Source organism: Gavialis gangeticus, unplaced genomic scaffold (assembly GCF_001723915.1).
Source record: "Gavialis gangeticus isolate Ggan-Ray unplaced genomic scaffold, GavGan_comp1, whole genome shotgun sequence".
NCBI lineage: Eukaryota > Metazoa > Chordata > Crocodylia > Gavialidae > Gavialis > Gavialis gangeticus.
The window spans coordinates 89,242,721-89,259,451 of NW_017728992.1; the positions used below are offsets into that span (position 1 = coordinate 89,242,721).

General features: G+C 39.4%; 1 protein-coding gene across 3 annotated transcripts in view; it reads left to right on the plus strand.

Annotated features, from left to right (window-relative positions):
- Window positions 1-16,731, plus strand: part of PIEZO2 (piezo type mechanosensitive ion channel component 2) — a 655,640-nt gene that overhangs the window by 418,221 nt on the left and 220,688 nt on the right. For 2 of the 3 annotated variants that reach the window (XM_019525255.1, XM_019525272.1), the window contains exons 9-13: window positions 4,774-4,905; window positions 8,755-8,793; window positions 10,467-10,605; window positions 11,123-11,262; window positions 13,554-13,790. In XM_019525255.1, coding sequence (XP_019380800.1) covers window positions 4,774-4,905; window positions 8,755-8,793; window positions 10,467-10,605; window positions 11,123-11,262; window positions 13,554-13,790 — 687 coding nt within the window. The remainder of the gene's footprint in view (window positions 1-4,773; window positions 4,906-8,754; window positions 8,794-10,466; window positions 10,606-11,122; window positions 11,263-13,553; window positions 13,791-16,731) is intronic. The other variant, XM_019525264.1, reaches the window with a different exon arrangement.

Below are 16,731 nucleotides of genomic sequence, written 5' to 3' on the forward strand. Positions count from 1 at the left end.
TGCTTTGGCTTCTAATGCTTTAGAATGCCCTCGGGGCCACACATTCAAACTTCTAGATACCAATATATGAACTAGAAATGTCTTTCTTCCTCTTTCTTCCATAGTCAATAAAAAAAATCTAAGAGACCTATGATAAAGCAGCAAGAGCATTAAAAGTTGCATCTGTTAGACAGAATTCTGTACCAGTCAATACCTCTCAGTTCAATTTCCCTCATGTTAGTCAATAGAATTACTTATGCGAGTAAGGGCTATAGGACTGGTGCCTTAAAACTTACTTTTCAATCAAGAAAGCTCATGGCAATATTGTCTGCCTAGGTAATTCAAAATGAGCTGTTGAAAGCTTCCACAAGGATTTATTGCCTAACATGAGGGAAATTGAACTGAGAGGTATTGACTGGTACAGAATTCTGTCTAACAGATGCAACTTTTAATGCTCTTGCTGCTTTATCATAGGTCTCTTAGATTTTTTTTATTGACTATGGAAGAAAGAGGAAGAAAGACATTTCTAGTTCATATATTGGTATCTAGAAGTTTGAATGTGTGGCCCCGAGGGCATTCTAAAGCATTAGAAGCCAAAGCAAATGACATGATTTAAGAACTTTAAATCATAAAAAACTTTATAGCACTTTTAGGCATGATTTATGGGAGGCAGTACACAGCCTTCCTTCCCCAACAGAAGCTCCAGGAAGCTGGGGAATAGGGTCTTGATATTTTGTTCTGCAGCAGGATATGCAGCTCTCTGCTGGCACAGAAGGACCAGAAAAGCACCATATCAATTGATGTGCTAGAGGAAAAAGAGGCTTCTTGTACATTTTCTCTCTAGCGAACTGGTCTGGGCTTAGCTATTATTTGTCCTCATGTACCATACTTGTTGCATGGAACATGGTCCCAAATAAAATACGCACCTTCTTTTTAAAAGGCAGAAGGAAGATACAGGTTTCCCTCGCTCTATGCGGGTTCTGTATGTACAAATTTGCTCTTATGCAATGACCATCTTTATACCAAAAATTTGTTATATGCAAGATAAATTCACTCTGATGTGATTGGTGTGGTGGAAACCCAGAGTCAGGTGCTTTGTGTGGTGCATTGTGGGAGGGATGTGCACCAAAATATTCTCCTGTGTGGATCTGTGTTGGTGAATACCAAAATACCAAAGTCTTGTAAGAGTGGTAGAAATGGGTCTGGGGGTCAGTACAGTTGAGGTCTTAGAATATATCTCTATTTGTTACATTGTAAAGTGGGTTCCCTTTATGCAAATTCACATTATGCTCCTTTTTCCGGGAACACATATATAGTATAAAGCGAGGGAAACCTGTATAAAGATATTTTTTGTAGAGCCTCAGGTCAGGGAGAGGGTCAAGTGTCCATAGCCAGTATGCAGCTTTGCTTTCAGTTTCCCTTGGCAGAAGCTTAAGTAACAGTAACTGTTGTTAGCATATTTCCTTGATTATCAAGTATACCCCAATTTCCAGCAGCTCAATAGTTAGAAAAGGTGCACGTTGCATGTGAGACAATATGATATTCAGCCTTTGGGTTTGGATAGCAGTACAATAAATTCTGCTTTATTAAATATTAGTTTTACACACATTTTGGATATTTGTGTGTTTTCCTATTGGACAAAATAATTTACTGTCTCTTCAGTTAATTTTGTCTTGTTTATTTGACTATAAGCTTTTAGTCTATTTTGGTTTATTGTATAAAGAAAAACTAGAAACCAAAGTCAAAGATCAAATAATGCAGAGTGAGCAGTGCATTGAAAGAGCTTTCCCCTTGCAACAGATAATGCATCATAACATTGCAAAACATGAAAGTTTTAATAGTCTGGTGAATGAATACATGTTGCTTTTAGTTGTTTTCAGTCAATCAGTACATCTTACTTTTTGAGGCATACTTAACACTATACTATATCAGGGGTGATCAACCTCCAGCCCATGGGCCAGATCTGACCCACAGCACTATGTCATTTGGCCCACAGGGCTCTCCATGGGTCTGAAAATTTGGCAGCAGGGGATCAGTGGCACTGCCTCCCTACCGCCAAATCTTCTGACCCATGGGGAGCTGGCTGGAGGTGTCAGTGGGAGTTCTGGACCCACAGGACCCAATCTCCAGGTGCAGAGGGTGGGAAAGAATGGCATCTCGCCCCGGGGTCCAGTCCCAGTACACAGGGCAGGAAAGGGGTGGTGTCAGGCTCTGGGGCCCAATCTGACCCATAGACAGGCCTTGTGTCACTCCTCTGGCCCAATGGACCAAAAATTTGAGCACCACTGTATTAGATCATTCATGCAGTCTAAGAAAAAAGAGAGCTTATCTGTTACAAATTCACATCACATTGTCAAGTGTGAGGGTATAATTGGGCACAAGATATGGTTCAATAACAGTAGCAATAAATTTCAATTCATTTGCCCACAAGTATTTAAGAGCTGGCAAAAATTAAGTGAAACAGCTCAAAGCATAGTGCCATGCGGTGATCAGGAATTATATTACCTGTTTCTGGTCTATTTTTATTATTTTTTATCTTGCCCCATTCCACTTTTTACCATGGTTAGCCATCTGCATAATTTTGCAAATAACATATATTTATTGTGTTAAGTACTAAAATGGAGGCTTTAGAATTGGACAGTTTTAGAGGACTAAAGAATTGATGGATGTGTCTTTAAACTATTTTTTATGAATGGAGAATGTTAAAAAAAGCAAACATAGGGCAAATTCTGTCTTTGAACCGGGGCTTCTTTTTCATGCAGAACTTACAATGTTGCAGTTCCTACCCCTAAAATTATGTTATGTTTTATAAATTTTAGATACTTCAAACAAAAGCCTAACAAGCCATTTTACACCCTAGATAGTGGCAGTGGCTGGGGCACTTGCAATAGCCAGAATGGCAGCAGTGGCAATTGCCAATCTTATATTTCCTCCAAGTTGCCACCTAGAGCTGGTGGCCCACTTGGCCACCCTGGAGCATGTGTAAAGACACCCATTGTCTAGTGCATCAGCACACTTGGTGCTTGCTTGGTCTTATTGTTGCCAAACTAAATGGTATTCTCTGGGGCATTTTTACATTAAAGCTTTGAATCCGGGAAAGGAACACTGCCAAGTTGTTTGAACCTTGGGATTAATTTGTTAGGTGTTTGTTATATTTTGTGTTGAAATGGCCTTTAAATTGTAAATGCAAATATATATCTATGTGTAAAATGTGCTACTATGTTGTTGGGAAGTAAAAATAAATTGACAATTATTGTTAATTCAGACCAAGATTTTAGAAAAGAGGTGCTTAAAGTTACCTTCATAGGGTGTTTCCAGAGGCTGCTTTGCAGCTTTTAGCCCTATAGCCTGGTCTAGATACCGAAATACATGGGCTGATTTTCAGTAATACTAAAAATCCTGAGCTCCCATGAAAGCCTAACTTCTAGGTCCCGACTTTGACAATCTTGTTTTTTGGATGCAGAGGGAAGTAAGGTTTCATGTATGCTTTTGCTACATTTGTGATCAGAAGCCCAAGTAAAGCCCAACCACTTAGTAGGTAATACTGTTGATGTCTTTTAAGCAGCAAATTAAACCCTTATTTGAAACACAGAAATAAAGGTGTCTACTCTTGAGAAAACATAAAGCTGACAGACAAAATATGTTTCAACCTCTACACCCAAATCACTGAGATTAAAAACATCTGGAAGGTCACTTGGTTAGGCAAAAATGTGTTCTAATTTACGCCACTGAAATAACACCATTGATGCTGATACTTTCTATAGATTCAGGTGCTGTTCAGCATGGTTCAATGCACCTTTCTTTCTTTTTTTTAAGATCTGGGATGCTCTTTAAAAAGAGCTGGGTCTGGGCTGGGCAGCCATTGATGGGGCTGGGAGAGCAGGCAGGGGATGGGGCTTGTTTGATTAGGAGATTTGGCCAATCTGACGGTGGCCAAATCTCCAAATCAGATTGGGCCAAATCGATTTGAGACAGTGATTTGAATCACCAGATTGAATCACTGTCCCCCAAAACGGCCAAATCCGAATCTGAAGTGAATACTAGCCACTTCGCACAAGCCTAATGAGCAGCATCATCACCTTCTTCCAGGACTGGGTGTGCTGTGGAATTCCCTGCACCCTTCCATGTGCAGAGGGAGAATAGGGGGAGGTAAGGGGCTGCAAAGGGAAAAAGTTGTAGGGGCAAAGGTCAAGGGGGCCACCTCACCCCCACCTTAGATTTATTTTCCCTGCTTTAGCATTGGGAAGGGGACAAATTCAAGGCAAACCTCCAATAATTAGATTCTATAACTGGAAAATTATAGCACATTTATCAATTTTCCATACATGGGATCTAGTTACTGGGGGGGTCATCATATGTTCAGGGTTGTCTTATATTTTAGTAAATACTGTATTAACAGATGGGGAATTGGAAAAAATTTCCCCATAGGAATATTATTATATCATAATTGTACATTCTGTATACCTCTGCTGAACTTCTGGTTCTGGCCATCATCAGAGACAAAATGCTAGTAGTGGTTTATTCCATAAGATAACAGGTAAAAAGGTTATTTGCTTTTGGTCTCCTGTAAGAAACATCTTGATATTGATGGGTATAGTGATTATAGCTCTCTCATCAATTTCTGAAAAGGTCATCCTCATAAAACCACTTCATCAAAGGTACAGTACGTTAAATGCTCACAGATATTTCAAGACATACTTTTTAAAGGAATAAGAGCATCTAGTTACCTTAGTGTTCATCTTGGAAAATTATCACTTAGGAATCATTATTAACTATGTCATTTACGTTGCTTAGGAGACAGATGATGAAGATAAATCTGATAACAGGGAAGAAGACAAGGAACCAGCCTGCAGCTCAGCTCCAATGGAAGCCAAGAGAAGACGCAGTTTGTGGTATGCTAGTCACTACCCAACTGATGAGAGAAAAGTAAGAGCTGGGAGAACAGGCTCCCTGTATCAAACATATTTCAAATGCATAGCTCATTCTCTTGTGTTAACTTTGTAATTAATGTTTGGTTTGGGGAGCAGTGAGCTCTAGTTTCCGAACTAAAGTGTGTATGTGATGAGCAGATAAGACTAAGAATGGGGTGGAGCAAAAATATTGTTATTCTCTAACATTCAGTAGAAGCAGTACGTCTGTGGGCCAGTCTGGGGAGATCAATCCCTCCCAGCCTCCCCCATTCCAGGATATATAAAGCAGCCCAGTGTAAGAAAAAGCTGCACAAGTTTTATACCTCAGAAAGACCACAGCTCATCAACTTGAGGGGATTCCCATTCGGCTAGCTGCACCCAGATTTTGGGTCCAGAAGTGTTTAAGTTGAGCCTTATAGTAACATACTCAAATTCCAAGAATACTACTTGGACATCATGGCCGTGTATAGACAAAATGAGGAGCATGTGTACACGACACTTTAATGTTGGCTAAATGCTTTTGCACCACTTTAATGCTGTCGGTGTCTACACGCATCGATGGTGTATTGTGCATTAATCACAGCTGCTGTAGCAAATTTGGTGGCATAACACACCTTAAATGACTTGGGGCACAGTTTGCTGCCCCTACAGCTGCGCAGCAAAGCACCGGGCTCTATGCATCTCAGAGGCTCTGCAGAAAGCCCTGCTGGAAGCCTGGCAGCAGCCCGGGAAGGCAAGCTCCACCTAAGAAAAGCAGCGAGCCTGATCTTTTTTCCCCCCCGGGAGCCTGCCTCAGCTGCATGGGGACCCGGTGCTTCTCTCCACAGCTGTGGTGCCCCCAGGGACCACCCAAGCCAGGTGCCTGCAGGCGGGTGCTATCTGGGGTGGGATGCCACTGCCGCAAAGGGAAGTACCAGTTCCCCCTCTTCCCCAGCAGCCTAGGGACTGCTCTGCCTGCCAGTAGCTTGCCTCCCCTCCCCGCCGCCGGAGAGGTGGGTAAGTGTGTGTGGGTATATGCACGATACAGGGATTTAAAGAGCCGTAAATTGAAGCAGTGTTTTTAAAAAGCCACCTCTTCAATTTAGGGCCCCCATTTTGTCTACACACATCCCATAATAATAAATAAATGGTGCTTACAGCTGTGAACTGAATCCACTGAGCAACAAACACATTTCTGTATTTCTATGTCTAATAATTTCAGTGGAAACTTTAATACTTCTGTATCTTTGCCTGGCTATTATAGAAAAGCCAACAGAACACATATGTTTGAAGTATTCCCAGTTTCATGTTATGTAAGCTGGAAGGCTGGTAACAAACAACTAACAAAAAGTCAGTTATCAGACAGGATACATTATATGCTATCCCACTTTCTTACAAATTGAATGCCTTCATACAAATGCTTTCAGAGCTCCAGTATGTATGTAACACATTTACAACATAAAACAATTGCAGCAGACAGACTTTCTAAAGTAAAGGCATGAGAGAAAATGTTTTCAGTGGAAAATGTAAATAAGGCATAGGATTAGTGGAATGAAGAGATGGCACAAGCCTGCTTCAAATGACAGAAGCTTCAGAGAAGGTGGCTCTGAAATGAATGACTGTAAGATTTTACTAATAAGCAGATGAGGCTTGTATGAAAAGAGGGACAGGAACAAAGGAAGTAAAAAAGAAGGACCAGATCAACAGGAGAGTCACAAACAAGTCTGTGTAGGAGTTATACACAAGGAAAGCAGTATTGAACGAAATCCTGAAATGGCATCTCATGGAGGTGGTGTCAGAAGAGGGCAGCACTCTGTGCATGCTGGATTTTAGGTCCATGTGAGAAGGACATGGAGAATGAAGATGTAGTCATCTAACAGAGGAGTTGAAGGCATGAATGTGGGGTTCAGCAGAGAGGGAGGTGAGGCAGTGCAATGCAAGGAGGGGGAAGAGCAGGAGACATCAGAGTGAAGTATAAATACAAGACTATGAACCCTAAAAGTAGGTGAAAGATGTAGGTAGAGCGGAGAGCTAGATTAGAGTTACACACTAAGATTAACATCTTTCTCAAGAGGAGCTGATGATTTTTTACATACATAATTTTTGTCAGGTGGTCCTATCATCATTATTAGAAAATGGATAAGAAACACCTACAGTGGTTCTATACAAAGTTTAGACTTAGACCAGGGGAGCTCAAACACCAGCCTGCAGGCCACATCTGGCCCATGGTGCCATCAAGTTCCTCGCGGATCCAAAAACTGGCAGCAGCAGTGTGGTAGCATTAGCTGGTAGTCCCCTGCTGCCAAATTTGTGGACCTGTGGGGAGCCTTGCAAGCTGGATAATAGAGCCCTGTATGCTACACTGGATGTGCGGGACAAAGCAGAAATGGCACAGGATCTGATCCAGGTGTACAGGGCTGGGCAGAGGCAGCATGGGGCCCAATATGGGCACATAAGAGCCCATGGAAGTGGCCAAGGGTCCAATCTCGAAGTGCATGGGCTGGCTGAAGGCAGTGCAGGGGTCAACCTGGCAGTGTGGGCCTCAACAGAGGCAGCATGAAGCCAAGTGCAGACAACATGGAGCCCAATCTGGCAGCACAGGGCCCATCAGAGGCAGCACAGGGCTTGATCCAGTAGGTTGGCGGACAGTATGGAGGTAGAATGGGGGCCAATCCAGTAGTGTGAGGCTGAGGGAAGTGGTATGGAGCCCAATTCAGCAGCATGAAACCCAGTCTGGAAGCACTCTGGCCAAGCAGAGGCAGCTCAGGGCCCAGTCCTGGCACGTGGGACCGTATCTGGTCTGCAGACTGGTCCCACACCAATCCTCCAACCTGTGAAACCAAGAGGTTGAGCACCACTGACTTACAGTGAAAAATCTAAGGCAATAAAATGTGACTGATATGATAGTATCATTTTGCTTTACACAATCTTGTCATGTTCCATACCAAAAGCCCATCCCTGCCATCTTTATTCAAGAGGGCAGATTTGATGAAAAAAAAAGATTGGCAAATGGGGCCTTATAGGTTACATATATTTTTATGGCTTACATTTCATTATAGATCTGATTATAATAAACACATATGTATGCGTGACTGCATGTGGTACTGATTACCTATACAGGAATATCTTTACTTGCTCAATAGAAAATTGTTTGTAAACCACATGTAATGTAAATGTAAGCCGCATGTTGTGGGCTCATTTGGCAAGTAGAAATTGCCCAAAATGTGGAGTGAGTAGTTAATTCTTCTAGCCCATCTCAGCTGTTGTCAGTGCTGTCCTGCTAACATCCTTTAGGTTGAATAGGTCCTGTCCATTTCAAGACTTCTCTTAGAAGCAAAGCGCTTTGAATAACAGTGTAAGAAGCCTCAGTGAGGTAAAAGCACCCAAGACTGAGCATATGTTCTGCATAACAGTGCAATGAGCATTAGTAAAATGAAAAAAGCTGAGAGCAAGCTGTTCTGCATGGACTAGCAGGTATGCTTATATTGCCTTTGACTGTGACTGTAGCACTAAAACCAAGGGGATTTAGTGAATAACTAGTTCCATTTGTGTGAATTATGTGGTTGCACACCTCACCTACAGCTTTGTAACTGGTTTATACTGTACTGGACTAGGCGATGTGATGGTACAAGAGGTTGAGTTTGAGTGTGTTTCAGGATACTGTAGTAACTGCACAATCGGAATGATGATACAGTACAATCAATATCATTTCATTGATCATAATGTACAATTCTGTTGGCCTCTTAAAAATTTATTATTGCTTCATTCAAAACAAATCTCTTGAGAGGGTCAGAAAATCTGCATGTGTATATTAAATCTGTTAAACATATTAATGCTTGAGCTATGCTGCTTGATTAATATTCTGTCCTTGCATTGCTTTTTGCAGCTTCTGTCAATGACCCAAGACGAATACAAGCCATCAGATGTTAGTATACTATCAGTTTTTGCAATTTATTTTTACTAACATAAATGACTTTAAAATGTATTCCATTGATGGTAGACAAATGTACTGAAACTGTTAAAAGGTTCTGTTCTTTTGATTAACATATCATTTACACTACAGTCTTTCTTATTCAAACCTCCATACTACCTAAAATGAGACAGTGTTCCGTTACCTATTACTTAAATGAGAATTTCCTTGATGTATTTAAACTTACTAATGCACACCAGAATGACCAACATTGCACCAACTAGTAAAAGATCTTCCCTATTTCATTGTATTTTAAGCAGAGCATTCAACTCTTCTTTTTAAGAAGCTACTTTAAAACTTGATACAACTCAGGCGTTGCGTATTTTAGTTGTGTGCTCAGTGGCCCTGTTGGAATGACTTACTCTATACTTGAATTGTATTTTGTAATGACAGAAAGTCTGACTCTCTATTGAAACAAACAACATCATTTGTTCACTGGCAGGAAATTCTACTAGGTATTAGAAAGACAAATGTTGTTTCTCAGTCTCATCCCATCACAAATAAAGGGTGCAGAATGCCTTCCCGATGCAGACTGAAATCAGCTGTGTCAAACCTGAACGTGGCTCACAGCTCACGTGCGTGTCTATTTCTGCAAAAAAATCACAGTATTTTTGATGATGAGACTGGAATGTTTCCAGAGAACTAATTGCCACTGGACTTTAGAGTCTTAACATTATTTCCACAAGAAAAATATCCTCTCCCCTCTTAGATTTACAGGGATGAGACATCATCTATTAGCCACCACCTAAATAGGTTTTCTCCAGTCTGAGAAAGATTTTAGCTTCTTCTGGTAGAACCTGAGGCCAAACAAGGACAACAGTGTGAAATTTAATTCACAAAAAGGAAAAACATTACAGGAAGGAAAATTCAATTAGTGCTAGCAAGTGGCATAAACAATGGAAATAAAAAGCCAAAAAAATGTATTTTACTAATTGTAATGAACACAGACCATTCTAATAACAATTTTAAAATGCAGTTCAATTATTCATTTTCATAGCTTTTGAACTCACGGAGGTGATATGGGGATTTAAGTAATGTTTGTAAAAATTTAAAAAAAGAGATAAACTTGTGATGTAATGGGATGTACTATATAGAAGTGAAAATTGTTGTTACAGGTCTGTTAAAAAATATTTCGTAAAGTCACTGTCAATTTATTAGCTTAAAATGGTTTTCCAAAAATTGTTCTTGGAACTGTCATAGAGCTGAAAGGAACCCCTGTACAGATTCAGGATTCAGGATTTCTACAATTAACATATGGATAATTATTGTCATGTTCCTTAGTAAGAGTCCAACCTTGCAAAGCTTCCTATTTTTTTTAAGATCTAGGCTTCATTAAGTAAGGTATTGATAGAAAGAAACCTTTGACTAGCCTATAACTTGTGCTACAAGCCTCTCTGTTATCTAAAACAGGATCTTATTCCCCATCGCCTAATTACACCAAGGATTCCCTTGATTCTCCAAAATTTTGTTTATTTAAACTTGCTAATTATTTGCCAGAAGAAACAAGAAATTGCATATTCTATTTCTTTAATGTATTAAGAACAGTACTAGAAGAAGCATGGTAATAAGTATACAACTCTCAGAAGCTTTTGTAAAAGGAATGCCTTTCTCTGATCCACACCTGGCAGGTCTTGCTGGTAACAGTGAATGGAACGCCTGTAGATTATCACACTATTCACCCCACACTTCCCATGGAGAATGGACCAGCCAAAGCAGATATGTATTCAACACCACAATATAAATGGGAACCATCAGATGATATGTCAGGTAGTAAAGGCTAATTTGGGAATTAACCTGTGCTTACTCTTTACTCTCTTGTTACATTAATTGCTCATATATTTTTTGTTAAGTTGCTTTTCATATTGAAAGATAAGAAACTGCTTCCAAAGCAATGACTCCCAAATGACTTGCACATTCCCTGAATCATGCCATAGGCACACACACAGTTTCCAAAATACTGCCTGCATGTTTATCCATCAGCACTTTTATTACAAAGCCTTACCTTACTGTGGATGAATTCTACACAAGTGGATTTTTTTTCTGTGACTCAAATCATTGTCGTGCTACCCAAATTACTGACATTGGCCTGGATGAGTACTATGGCAGTAGCACAGCATTCTGTCACGTGACGTTCCCTAATGAGTTTAGTGTACTGAAATAAAATTGGTTAGATACTTCACGCTTTACCTAGCTTGAGCAAGGACTCCAGGATCTGGATGTGTGTTTCAACCATTGCTTTTAAATGTGTATGAATTGCAATGTAAGAATATTTTTTTCTACTTAGAAAAGAAAGAGGAGGAGGAAGAAGAGGAGGGGGAAGAATTTATTGAGGAAGAAAAAGAAAATTCAAAAGTCCATGCCATGGTTTCTGTATTCCATTTTATCATGAAGCAAAGTTACATTTGTGCTCTGATTGCAATGATGGTAGGTATCAGATAAGAATAACTGAGTTGTGAAGGTACATAAAGTCCAATTATAGAGATTGGCCAGGTCTAGAAATGAACTTCTGCTATGAAATGCAAAAATGTAGAACTCTTGGTTCAGGGATTAAAAGCTTTTAATACAATCATTTAATAAAAGGTATCATCTCTGAACCAAGAGTTCTAGATTTTTGCATTTCTTTTTGTCTCAGACCAACATGGCTACCAAATAGATCCCTTCTGTTATGAGTAAGGTCCTCTTCTAAGTGTTTTGCTGAGGGGCAGTTTTTCAGTGGCATTTTCTTTAAAGATTGTAAAATCTTCAGTTGATCTCTGAACCCATTGGGTGCACTTATGTGCAAAGTTATTCTCCAGTCCTACAACATACTCATGATAGGGCAGAAGACAGAATTTTAGGTGCAAGGGTTCCATGATAGGATTGGGGTGGTATGTGCTTATAGATCAGAAAACTCCCTGGTTCTCAGGTTTTGGTATTAGTTGATATTCACAGCTTTGGAAAAAAATCCAGTTTGTGCAAATACCTTTAGTTTGTACTGTAGCAGGTTCTTAACATGGTAATTACTTCTCTATCTGTATTTACAGTGCAGGCACTGGTTTTACTATTTTGAAAAATATTCAACTGGATTTCAATTTCCTATGAAGTTTCTTGGCCCAATTTTGTATTAAAAACAACAGAAACAAATTATTTTGACTCCTTTATATTTCAAGGGAGTAAAATAAAAATTATTTGTTTATGGTTTAAGACTTTTATTTACTGCCCTCTAGTAGGAAAAGTCTCTGGTAATAAACTAAACATGGCGGACTGCAAATCTGGATCTGATTTGGTACTTTTTGAGATGTTAGTAAGTAGTCACTTTCATAGTGGCACAAAATTCTGGGTTTTGTTTTCCAGTATCTGTTAAACATATTGTCTAATTATTTTAAAATCCAATTCAGAATTTAAATCTGTCAGTGTAAAAAATGGAGCTAAATATTACTTTTCGGAATCTTGCATTGAGACATCAACTCTGAACAGTTAACTTCACTTAATACCCTATGTTAAGTGTCCTGGGCCAAATTCATTTCTGGTGTAGGTCCCATTTACACTATAGCCAGATTTGCCCCATTATCCATGGTATTATTTCATATCTCAATGGAAGAATATCAGTGATTCCTGATGACACAAAAGGACATTATATCAGTTCAGGACAAGCCAAGTCTATATGGTCCAACCTTAATTAAAATATTCACACATATTTATCTAATAATAATTTCTTGTTTGTAATAAAATGGAAGTGAAGCACTCTATTGAATAAGATACTTTGGAGTTACCCTGTGTATAGCTGAGATCTGAATCTAGCCACAAATCAATAACATAACTTTATAAAGCCCTTTACAAATGCAATGGCTTTCCCATATGACATAGTAGAGTGTTTTGTCCAGAGCAATTCCAAGTAACTACTTGCTTAAGTCCTGTGAACTGAACAGCATATTTGAATATACTGCAGGAAACAACCATACTTTGTATAGGGTAAGTCAGATGAGTACTAAGGGTTGGCATACACTGTAAATAAAAGTGCGATTAGAATATTTTAGATAATATTATAATTCAGCTGGCACAGGTCACAGTACCAGTAGAAACATAGCAGCAAGCAAGGCCGGATTAATGCATGGGCAAACTAGGCAGATGCCTAGGGCCCTAAGTAAAGAAGGGGCCAAGTTGTGCTGATTTTATATATTATAATTGCATGAAAAAATAATATAAATATACAGTAGTAAGTAGGGGCCCACGAGTTTGTGTGCCTAGGGACACAAGGGTTAATCCAGCTCTGGCAGCAAGGGACTTAAGCAAAACAGTATAAGCCTGTTGGGGGCTTTGTGGGCACACACATATTGCTAGATCATGCCAAAGTCTTTTCCATCTGCATCTTCACTGCTATTGTTACATGGTCATGCCCTCAGTCTACCCTATCTCCTTTGTCTATGAGTGAAATTGAAACAAGTTCTACAGTTACCGACAGATTCTGGAAGACCTGAACTAATGGTTCCACTAAAGTACCAAGGTATAACATCTTACAAGGAAAGATTCAGTCTCAACTGAGATTTTTCTAGGAATACAACCAGTTATCCCAGGGATTTGCTATGGCTGGCCATTGCAGTTCTGATTAACATAAATGGCAGTCACAGCAATGAAAATATATTGTGAACAGTGTGTTGGGTAAAGAAGTGTTGTTAAGTTTAACTGGATGTATTGAATATTCAAGAAACATTTATTTTTCTTTTTTCCTTCCTAAGGCTTGGAGTATCACATATCACAGCTGGTTGACTTTTGTGTTATTGATCTGGTCCTGTACACTTTGGATGATTCGTAATCGAAGGAAATATGCTATGATCAGTTCACCATTCATGGTTGTTTATGGAAATCTACTCTTAATGTTGCAATATATCTGGAGTATTAAACTCCACAAGCATGAGCTTCCAGAAATTGCAGACTTTTTAGTAAGGAAAGCACCTGGGGAACTAGCATCTAAGGTAGGTGTAATAGATTTACAAAATATCTGTGATTTGTTATAGGACTGGGCAAAGTGCAATAATCATCAATAAAAATGTGCAGGTCTCTATAGAGAAGGGATCTTCACTATAACACATAATCTTGCAAGGCAGCAGGTCTACAGTATGGGGAAAATAGTTAAAAATAAAATGGCAGAATCTGCCTTTTTCTTTACAAGTCAAATACAAAAATGAACATTTCTGATAAATTCTTAGAGTGTCTAGAGGATGGTATAAATTGGTTCTCATCAGAGAGAAAATAGAAAGGGTGTTTGGCTTTATAATACATAAGCAATCATGAGGCAGCTTTTATTTAATTAGAACTCTTTGTATATGTATATATGTCTTATGTCTTTTTGTCTTATCAATTGCATGGTTTGTATAGGTGAAAACTCAGTGCCACATTTCTATGCTGTTCTCTTTTTCTGAATACAGCAGACTTCCACTTCTTTCTCTTTTTTACCTTCTGGCATAGATTACGTTGTTGGCAGCATTTCTGGTGTGGCAGCATTTTTATCTTGTTAGACCTCAACTCTTACTAGGGATGGGTATTTGACCAGTCAAATAAAGTTTGGTCAATTTATTGATCAAATATCAGTCAAAAATTGTAAAACAAATTGCCAATACATCCAAATTATACACAGAAAGAGCACACATTTTCCATTAAGAAATGTGTCAAAAACAATAAAAAATCATATTTCTGTCATGAAAACTACAAAATGTAGGGGTTTTCTGTTTGTTTTGGGGTTCTTTTTGTAAAATCGCTATAATCTTTGACTGGTCAAAAAATATGCAGTCAAGTTACTGGTTAATTGGTAATGATTTGGCCAGCTTGCCAGCCCTAACTTTTACAACTCCAGACATATCTCAAATCATTTATGAATATGTTAGCCAGGCTGTTGTGCATGGAACTCAATGAAATTCAAAACTGTAAATACAGCCTCCTAGTAAATCTATGGTCAAACTCCCTATTGATTTAAATATCCAGGGAGTTTGGCCCACACTCTATAAGTTCAGCCCTTAGTAATTTTTTGCTTTTCAAATTATCCACAACCACAAATAATCATTAAATAAATTAATTTTGTGCAGAATAATAATAATAATAATAGCTTTTCAAAGTGACTCTGAGAAGATTTCTAATGCAAGTATTCTCAGGAGTATTTATTTGTGCATTTATCCATGATCTATTTGCTGTCCATGAACAATCTTATGAATAAAAAAGCACCTGGACATTTGTCAACAATTGAATAAAAGGTGTTGTAAAATTCAGTTAATCATTAGGTTTTATTCATAAGTGCCTCTCTTGCTGTATTTGTATATCCATCATATGTCAGGTATGTCTCAACTTGAATTCCACGGTCTGTATCATGGGAGGGGTGGAAAAAGTGGATTATACATCAAAGGTCAGCAGTTTGGTTTTTTTTACTTGAGAAAATTAGCTGCATCAAAATACTTGAAAACTATGTTTCAGAAGAATAAATTAACTCTGGCCCTTTTTCAACAGAGTTCTTACCTAACTTGAAGCATGTAAGTTAGCTCACTGGAGCTACTACTACTCCTCAAAAGCTTAAAATTAGGCACAAGCATTGTTGAACTGAGCTTTAGGGTGTTTTTATACATACTCTGGGAGTGTGTGTGTGGAGGGGGAAAGGGGGCACTTTAACTAGAGAGGCTTGTCAACTGAGTTTTAGATAAAATGCCCCTGCTACCATGTTGAAACATGAGAACACTGAAACACAAGATGCAGGAGACTGCTGGAGCACATTAATTGCAAGGCTCCAACAGACTCCAGCAGACTCAGTTAATCAAGTCTGCTCTGACGCACTGGAATTACAGTGAATTAAAGTAACCTCCCTGCTTGTATCTGGCACCCAGAATATATCAACCTGGGTGCTGACAGATGTGCAGGTCCCTGCTCTAACTCATGGTGCTTTGCCATTGGCCTAACCCTGATTGCACTGACAGATTGACCGTAGGGAACACAAGTTCCCCAAGGTTCTCCACTTCGGAGTATCTTCATCTGATCCCTCATTACTTTGTCGTGCAATCACCCACTTTTAAAGTGCTCTGCAGATGTGCATGTGTGTCACAGCACAGCTATAGAGTGTTTCAGGGGTCCAATTGCACAAGAAATAAAACTTCTGTCTGCACCCTCATGTCACAAATAAAATAATTTGCTAGTATCACTTCATGACAATTTTTCCACACAGATTTTTTCACAATCTTGAAACCTTTACCAAATCCACTCCATTTGGCAAATTGTTAGGGACCTACTGAAATCGCAATTTTGCAATTTTCATGGATACCATGATTTCAGGCAGGCTCCATAAAAAACCTCAAGCTGCACAAAAAAGCACAAGCTTGACACTTTCGGTGAGTTCCCTGGAAAAAAAAATTAAATGCTGGCTCCCTTTGGGGAACCAGCAGTCCTCCTGGCCACTGTGGCACCAGGGCTCCTTGCCAATCAGAGGTATGTAGGGCCTGCCACATTTGGCCCCAAAAATGGCTGCCAGCCTTGTGGTCTGACCACAAAATCAGCTAGTAGCCACCTCAAGTTTACTAGACCCCTACTGCTTCTCTTTAGTGGGGGAAAGTGAGTCCCTAATAGAAGCTGCTTTGTTGAGTACCCAAGGGGCATCTCACATAGTGTGTATGTCTGGCACCATTTTCTTAGAGTTAAGTGAACCACTTCCATTGTGATATCCCCTGACTTCTACTTGAAAAGATGCTGTATCTGTATTTCCTGCTTGGCATGTCCCTAGGCCAAACCCCTAGGTTTTTTGCTTTATGATGCATATAAAGAGTAGGGATGTGCAAAGCAGGCCCTATTTGTTTCATAGTTTCATAGTTAGTAGGGTCAGAAGGGACCTGAGCAGATCATCAAGTCCAACCCCTGCCATGGCAGGAAAGAGTACTGGAGTCA